The sequence below is a fragment of the Nelumbo lutea genome, chromosome 4 (genome assembly GCF_056320005.1).
Source record: "Nelumbo lutea isolate HS-2025 chromosome 4, American lotus-T2T, whole genome shotgun sequence".
In the NCBI taxonomy this organism is placed as follows: Eukaryota; Viridiplantae; Streptophyta; class Magnoliopsida; order Proteales; family Nelumbonaceae; genus Nelumbo; species Nelumbo lutea.
The window spans coordinates 83,513,577-83,521,952 of NC_142687.1; the positions used below are offsets into that span (position 1 = coordinate 83,513,577).

The following is an 8,376-nucleotide window of genomic DNA, read 5'->3' on the forward strand; positions in this document are numbered from 1 at the left end:
AATCCTGGCCTGACCCGATACAACTCCTGTAGGGGTGTATCAGGAAGGCCAGGCCCCAATGATGCGTAACGAAATTTTGATCCCTGCTCCTCACAAAATCCAACTAAAACATTTTAGACATCATTTTTTCTCGGAAAACAGACTGGCTGGTCTTGCTCTCTTGGTCTGTTTTGCATGTATAATGTCTGGAAAGGAAACTTTTTTTTTTTTTCAGACTTCAAATTGTTCTTTTAAGACCTCTTGAAGAAACCACTTACAGTAGCCTGACATGGTTGAAGAACTAATATACAGAACCAGAACCAATTTAAGACCTTAATTTCATCAAATGACTAAGCTCTCCGCAGTCTCATCATGGACAAAAGGCTAGGCACATACCCTCCCAAAGTCCGAAGACCTGGATAAACAGGATTATGATAGGTAATAGCCCTTCTAAGCTCTTCACGGTGTGCTAATCTGATCCCTGGGCTAGAATAATCCATCCCCTGCCAGAAATACATAATTGATATAAAATTAAGGCAAATGTAAAAGACAACAAAATTAATACTAATTGTTAATAAAGTATAGATGCAAATAAATATTCTATGGAAGATTACTTACTTAGATCATCTAAGGAGATATTGCTAACATTTTCTCCTGTTTTTATTAGACGTACTTTACCTGCAAGTGGATATTAAAAAGCATCTAGTTTAGGAAATTTACTGAATCCCATGATGGAAATATGGTCTTAAGATTCATTCTTCCACATAATCTGGTTAACCGTTTCAACAAGAATTTAGCAACGACCAACATTCAGAATTCACAAAATGTACAAAATACAAACTTGACAGTCTCCAAAAAAATATGGTTAGTTAATAGGAAGAATAGTAATCCGAAAATATCAGCGTTAAGTAAAATTTCTTCATAGTAAATTATACTCCCAGGAAAATTTAAATGCCACATCCAAGTAATTAACTGAGTCCTGAGTCAACTAGCATTTATCAACCTAGTCTGAATTTACATTTTAAATCCTGTACAATATGTCACTTCCCTTTGAATTGAGAACAGCTTGGGATACAAAATGCCGTTTGACTATTTTTTATCAAAATGATACATGCTACAATTGTTAGACCATTCAATTGTTGGATATATATCCTTCATTTATAGGGCCACTAAAAGCCCTAGAAAACTATGATACCTGGGTGCCTTCATATAGGTGCTGTACCATGTTAGACCCTTAAATTTTTTGTTGAAATTTTGTATTCTATTCCTTGTCCAGGTAACAGCTAGAAAACTGTGCTTGAGTTGAACTTTCAGAGAAGTTTCATAGCTTAAGGTTTATTACATTTATTCAGTTTTCACAAAACTATTCATGAAACCAATATCATCAAGCACCTTGTCACTAGTGTGCCTATGGTTGATTAACAACCATTAGAACCCTCTTTTTGTTATCCAATAAATCAAAGCCAAGATGATATGTTTTTTTGTCCAATTTTCTTATCACATTCTGTCATTGGAAAATGTTAATTAAAGATAATTTTTGCACCCAAAGAAAAAGTCCCAGCTCAAACAGAGAAACACATTGAAGTACTATTGAAAGAAAAAACAAAAAATTACATCTAACATCAAAGAAGAATGCCAATTGAAGCCAAGTTAAGCAAACATAAGAAAAATGAGAATAATTAACTGAAACTCCAAAAAAGCTTCTTGAGGGCATTTCCACATAACATTTCCTTTTTTATCTCCTAGTTTATTTGACAATAAATTAACAGCTAATATACAAGATGAATGCCATTTTCCCTATCAAATATTACTTAGTAACAAAGAAAACATTTTTTTTTCAGGTATATGATGTTAGAATTCAAAAATATAAACATTGTGTGATGCTTGTGCCTTTAATTCTTTATTGCGGCCCACTCTGAATTAAGTTGAGAAAAACCTAAGGCAAATTATGGGGAGGTGCGGAGCAGAGCACACAACGGTATGGATCCGATCCATATTCAACTTATGGGTCCGACCCATATTCAGCTTTTTGGGGGGGGGGGGTCTCTTGTATGTATCTTTTGGTTTGAGAATGAAGTCAATATGTTTTTTTGGATTTAGAGTTTCTGTGAGAGAGGTTGTGCACAACTCTGTAATCTCCATTATTGATTCTATAGTGGATTTCTTCTCCTTTGCCCATGGATGTAGGCTATAAGCCAAACCATGTAAATCTGTGTGCTTTGTTTCTTGCTTCTCTTTATTTTTGTTTTACTTCATTTTCTTGTGCCATTCGAATATGTGTTTCTGGGTTTTACATAACATAACACATTTTAATATTAGATACTTTCCATAGACATCTTCTCTAGCCCACGTTTTCTCATCTTGCCAAATCTGATTCTTGGACATGTGGCGGATTCCAACTCCCATATCCATGCCCTTGCAATTCATCAATTAGCAAAAGGACAAAAGATTTTCTAAATGATGTATCATCTTGACTATACTTGTTTCTATAGAGCCCTTGTTTTCTTTTCCCAGTATAGCAAAAGGAGGTTTTACAAAGAATTTCTTTCTCAATAGGAATTGTTTAAAAATAATCATGTTTGTTTCCAATTTTAAGAAGCCAAAGATGACTTTCCAAAAGGTTGGGCTGCAGACTTCTCAAAGTGAAGATGCAGAGACAAAGGGCTGATCTTTGTATAGGAACATAATGGATCTTGATGCTCCTAAATTTATTAGATTATTCAGCAAAGGCCTTGTTTTTGGAAGGTCTATTTCTGTATTTTATTGCATAGTTCCACTCTGCAAGAAGCCAAGAATTCCAAATCATTCTCTTGAAACTTATCCTCTTTAAGGTATATGATTCCCTTGCCCTGAGATGACCTGGCCCAATAAGGAAATCCCAAATTTTTTTGTGTCTTTTCTATGTAATCAGATAGATGCTACAAAGGCTTATTTTTAGATGTGGAAATTAAGGCCCTTGGGTTGAAAAGTGGTACGAATAGTGTTTTGAAAGGCATGACTTGGGCACCCTTAAGCTCGTGGGTGAGGATTGTCTTGGGTGTGCCTTGCCTAAACCTATGTACTTATCACTTGGCTTGTTGCTATGTTTTGATGAATTGGCCTTCGATTTTATGTTAAATACATAATTTACTATATTGTAGGGTGTACTTATGATGCTTAGACTAAACATTTTAGCCTTTTTTTATCAGCAAACATTTGAGCTAATAGGCTTTCTGCAATATTTTAATAGTTGGAAAAGTTTAGGCAAATTTGAGTCAATGAAAATTCAGAAGAGAGGAAAATGTGGTCTTGTGGGAGAGTGCTATTTGAAATAAGAAAGTACTTTTTTCCCCTCTGGTAGATTATGGACACATTAAAAGGGATGTGATTCTCCAGAGATAAATGAAGTACGTAAATCCAAGAAACCATTGGTGAGAAATACTATTAGTAAATTGAACTATTCTTTCGTATTTAATAAGGTGCAGACATTACTTTATTGTGTGATTGCATAATAGAAGCTTAAAATATGGGCTTTGAGAATGGTCATGGAGTAATAGTTCTGAAAACAGGAGGTATGACAAAAAAGAAATTTGCAATCATTGTGCATTTCAGTGGGAAGGAAAAATTAATTGAAAGATATAATCAATCTATGGACATATTGGCAATGAAAAGAAATGGATCCATAAGCCATTCCTATTTTTGTCAAATACTTAAATGTGCGTACTAAAGGACCTACTAGGGGAAAAGCATGGAAGCTTCATTAACAAATTACAGGATGAGGGTTCTATTACTGACTACTTATCTTCTTAGACGAAAAAAAAAAAACAAAAAGAAAGACATAATGTACTAATAGCGAGCATACCATCACGACGCACACATATCTCAGGAATATTTTTAACTTCACCACTGATGCTGTCGTTGTAGACCCTAGTTTCAATATCGCCTTCAACATAAACTGGAGAACTGGAACAAAATCATCGTGTTCAGTGATGCAACAATGAAGACAACCATGAAAATTGATTTTTTTTAATGGGACACCAATACATACTTCTTGACTAATTGTTGGACAGCATAGGCCCCAAGTTGTTCACTATGCACAGCAATTCGATGCCACTGAGCCGGTTTTGGTAAGTGATCTGCTTTTACTATTCTCTGGTCATACATGCCCCCAGTTCCTACTGTAAAGATGGTGACAGTCTTTCCATTCCTCAAGATCTTCTGCACAGGAGCCTGTCCGATTTTTCCACAAATGATCGCCTAAGGTGAAAACCGACAAGAGTAAACAAAAGACAATAGAAGGGGAGAGTACGAAATATAATTTCTTCGGTCAGAAATAACAGCAAATACCTTGTGAACCCCTCTGAAACCCCAACCTCTCTTAGGATCCACACCTTGTGGTTCTATGTCTTGTTTGTAAGGAATAGAGACATCGTCCTCCGGGTATGCATTGTTATCTCCAGTACCACCATTATCATCAACATCAGCAACGTGGCCACCTTTATTGAACGACGTAGTTGAGTACCACATTTTCGAACTTATTTGCACGCCTACGTACATTAATTCAAGTAAGACAATGAAAACAACAAACATTAGCAGCATTCATAAAATACCAACTATCAAATGGTTCTACTGCCCCCAGAGATTGATAATATTAAAATCTGCTGCCGCCCCGCCTGTTGTTTAATTATTTTAACTATTCCCAATGATATTTAGTTCAGCTTCAGGTCGTTTATGAACCAGAAAATCCATCTATATAAGCAGTTGTTACATCCAGAAACCAAAGCAAAGTAGTTTGAACTTCCAAGCTATATCGGCTAATGTAGCAATAGTTGTGCTTGTGCTTTGAAAGAGAAAGGAGAATGAAGATACCAGGCGCACATAAGGTTCTTGACGGAGCTCTGACTCTTAAATACTTGATAAATCTGGCAGATGACGAACTCATTTGTTATTCTTTCAGGTAAAGGATCAAATTGAATATTCTCCTTTGTTCAGTTGTTGCGATGAGAATAGCCGAATAGGGAGGAGGAGAGAAGGTTTTACTTCAGAGCTTAAATTGGAACTTGCAAGGGAAGAATTTTGAGATTTTAAAATTTAAAGAATTCACGGCTCACGGGCCGTAGATCACTATTAGGTAATAGAGACGGAGGGCCGTAGCCCGTGCTCTTGGCCAGTCCAGCCTAGCCTTTGTAAAGTAACTAGAAACTAGAACCCATGAAACAAGGTTTTAAAAATCGATCTGGAATCGAAACCGTTCCGGCCGCCGGTTTATGAGTAGACGGTTTGACTCTCCGATTCAAATAGATGGTTCCTTTCCGACCTAAATAATAAAAAATTAAAAATAATTAAAATAAAATGGCTAAAAACCATTGAACGGGTTGATGATTTGACCGCCTAGGTCAGCGAATCGCTGACCAAATCAACGGGTTTTGGCCAAGGACTGGGTTAAGGTTGAAATGAAACTGGTTGCCTGGACAATTCCTAGGCCAAATGGTCCGATCGTTCATATCAATGATAGTTCGAAAACACTGCACGAAACTCGGTAGTAGGCTAAGGCATTATTTGGTTCAACTTTCCTTCTTTCTCATTCTTAACCAAGATGAAATTCTAAAATAAACAAGAATCAATAAAAATGGGCATAACGAGAATATATTGCTATGAACCAAAGGCTAGCTTTTCCCTAAAAAATGATTTTTTTAGACTGACAAATGACCTTTGCTGCTCATTTTCATTCTTCGAAAAAATAAAAAAACTTTGTGCAGGTGATCATATACTGTCCGCTTAGGTCTCCAAAACCACTGGCATAAAAGTTTATCAGCAATTGGCTGAGTGTCTATATCCATCGGATGAGTTTCCATGGCAGCCCATTAGTAAATATCTATGACAACAATTTTGTAGACTTAAGTCGAGAGCTTACGACTAATATCATATGATTTCTTTAAAGAATAAAAATGAACAAAATGGGACATGATTATTTTTCATGCTACAGGTTGTCACAATTTTTGTGTTATAGTTTGAATTTTCATTTAAAAAATAATAAAGACCATAGAAAAATTTTTATGACTAAACACTCCAAAATATTTTATTCTTAAAAAAAGAATGAGGCCTATAACAACAAATCAAACATGGCTTAGATGAGAATTAGCCCAGCTTTGACCAATCTAATCGAGTGGGCAAATAAAGGTCATCATCCATTATTTATTACAATTCCTTGGAATATACTTATACATAACTACTGAACTGAAAAGTAATTTTGGACACACAAAATCTGATCAATCCACACAGGAATGTGAATTGAGAGACTCTACAACATTTTATTTATTTTTGCATCGGATAAGATTATAATGGATGTCCATTGACTATCCTTTGCAAGAAGAAGAAGAACCTTTCAAATTTCTCTTAATTCAGCCACTACCAGATCCTTAAATGTACCTCCCAGACCACCTAAGATCATAATAAAATTGTTAACTTCCATAAATAATCCTGCCTAAATTAACAACACACCCATCACATTGAATAACCATATTTTAATCCAAATCTCCTGACTAAATAAGCATTCTGTTAACTGAATTCAAAACCCAACTTGTTGATCTATTGGCACTATTAAAGATATATAGTCATTACGAGCTTTCCAAACAAAATACCAAGCAATAGTTAACTATTTCAAAACCTCATAAGACTCCCGGGAAACCAAAGAATTAACAACCTCCAAAATAAAGTCTATTAAAGAGGAATACTGAGAAATGGTTTTTAGGGCTACCAAAAAGAACCCTAGTAATAAAACAAATGCAACAAGGATTCTTACTCAAAGGACATACGTCATCCACATTTATGTCTAATTGAATCAAGTTTTAATGTCTCACCACACAAATAATTTGAATTTGGTAGAGATTTAAAATGCTTCTATCCAACTTAGCATTAATCCTCTTCCATTCCAAAAGATAAAATTGCTTAGTAGAAAACTTCCCATTGGCCGTTGTCATCCAAACAAATTTCCCATTAGCTTTGAAAATCAATAGGTAATTAGACGTTTTTATTTCACCATGGTAGGAACCAAGTATTGCCCCTAGCTATTTGGGGTCGTGGGGATAACACATTCCAGTGTGATCTGTTTGCACATCTCCAACATAGTGTGCCGCACGCGGCCCCGGCATGATCCATATATATTATTTATATATTATATATATTTATATAATATTATATAAATTATAATTACATAATAATATATAATATATAATATATTAATAATATAAATAATTTTTTAATTTTATTGTACTAATTTGTTTAATTATTGTATATATAAGAAATTGTATATACAAAATTCGTATAAAATTAAAATTTTAAGTTTTTTTGTTATTTTTAAATAAATAACTTTGGCTTGATGCACAATCCAACCTGGACCATGGGCCATGCCGGGCAACCCCCAAAATTTTCACCGGGGAGGGCGGCACGACCCGTAATGGCTCGCGGATAAGCATGGCACAGCCCACACTTTGCATGAATTGCCCCCGGGCCATGCCATGCTGGCCTGACATGGCTCACTTTACACCTCTAGGTGCATCCTGGACTTACGTTGAGATGTGTGGAAACTGTTAATGTTGGAAGAGTGTTGGGACAGTTCTTGTTAGGAGATCCCAACTTGAATTGGCATCAAGGTTAAGTATAGGGGCAGAGAGCATCGGTAAGACAATCTTAAAAGACATTACAATTGGTTCCTACCATACATAAAAGGTGCATAAATCAATAACAACACTATTCATAAGTCCCAAATGAGTTATATATATATTATATATATCAAGGTTTTTAAAAACCAAACCAGCAGGGGTCCAGTTCTTGGGTCAAACGGTCCAACCGTTCGAACTGAACGAATGATCTATTTTGATAAAAAAATAAAAAAATAAAAAAATTGTAAAAAAACTGCCAAAACCGTTGAATGGTTCGAACAATTCATCCACCCGGGTCAGCGGTTTACTAGCCAAATCAACGATTTTTGGCGAAATAATAGTTCTTGAGTAAAATGGAATCGGTCACCTGACCGATTCTCGATTTTTCTGGTCCAACCATCCGATTTGATCCGGTTTTGAAAACCATGATATATACATAAAAATGCATACTTTAAAGGTTTATGTGAACTATGAACTAATAGAAAACAATTGTAAAAAATATGAAATAACTAGAATATGCATGCATATATCTTAATTTTAAGAAAACCAATATAATGTATAAATATTTATTAACAAAAATTTTAATAAACAAAATTTACACTTATGGACAAACATAAGATTTAGAATCCATGTGTCATGACAATAAATAATCTGAACATGTTCTAATGGTGGATTTATCATCTCTTAATCGAAAAACCACAGCGAAAGTCTTTTCATTGGTATTGCCCAATATGACTTTCATACTAAAAAATCTTAG

At 35.0% G+C, this 8,376-nt stretch overlaps 1 protein-coding gene across 2 annotated transcripts; it reads right to left on the reverse strand.

Moving 5' to 3' along the window:
- Nucleotides 1-98: 98 nt before the first annotated feature.
- Nucleotides 99-5,151, reverse strand: LOC148861399 (single-stranded DNA-binding protein, mitochondrial-like). Of its 2 annotated transcripts, none has more exons than XM_088941860.1 (6): nt 4,828-5,151; nt 4,306-4,505; nt 4,007-4,188; nt 3,821-3,921; nt 598-657; nt 99-482 (listed from the first exon to the last, which is right to left on the reverse strand). In XM_088941860.1, exons 1-6 carry the CDS (start codon nt 4,898-4,900, stop codon nt 466-468), a joined length of 633 nt encoding a protein of 210 aa, XP_088797986.1. In that variant the 5' UTR covers nt 4,901-5,151; the 3' UTR covers nt 99-465. The 2 variants fall into 2 exon arrangements, with proteins under 2 accessions (XP_088797986.1, XP_088797985.1); XM_088941859.1 differs by having other exon boundaries at nt 4,007-4,215.
- Between the last annotated feature and the right edge of the window lie 3,225 nt (nt 5,152-8,376).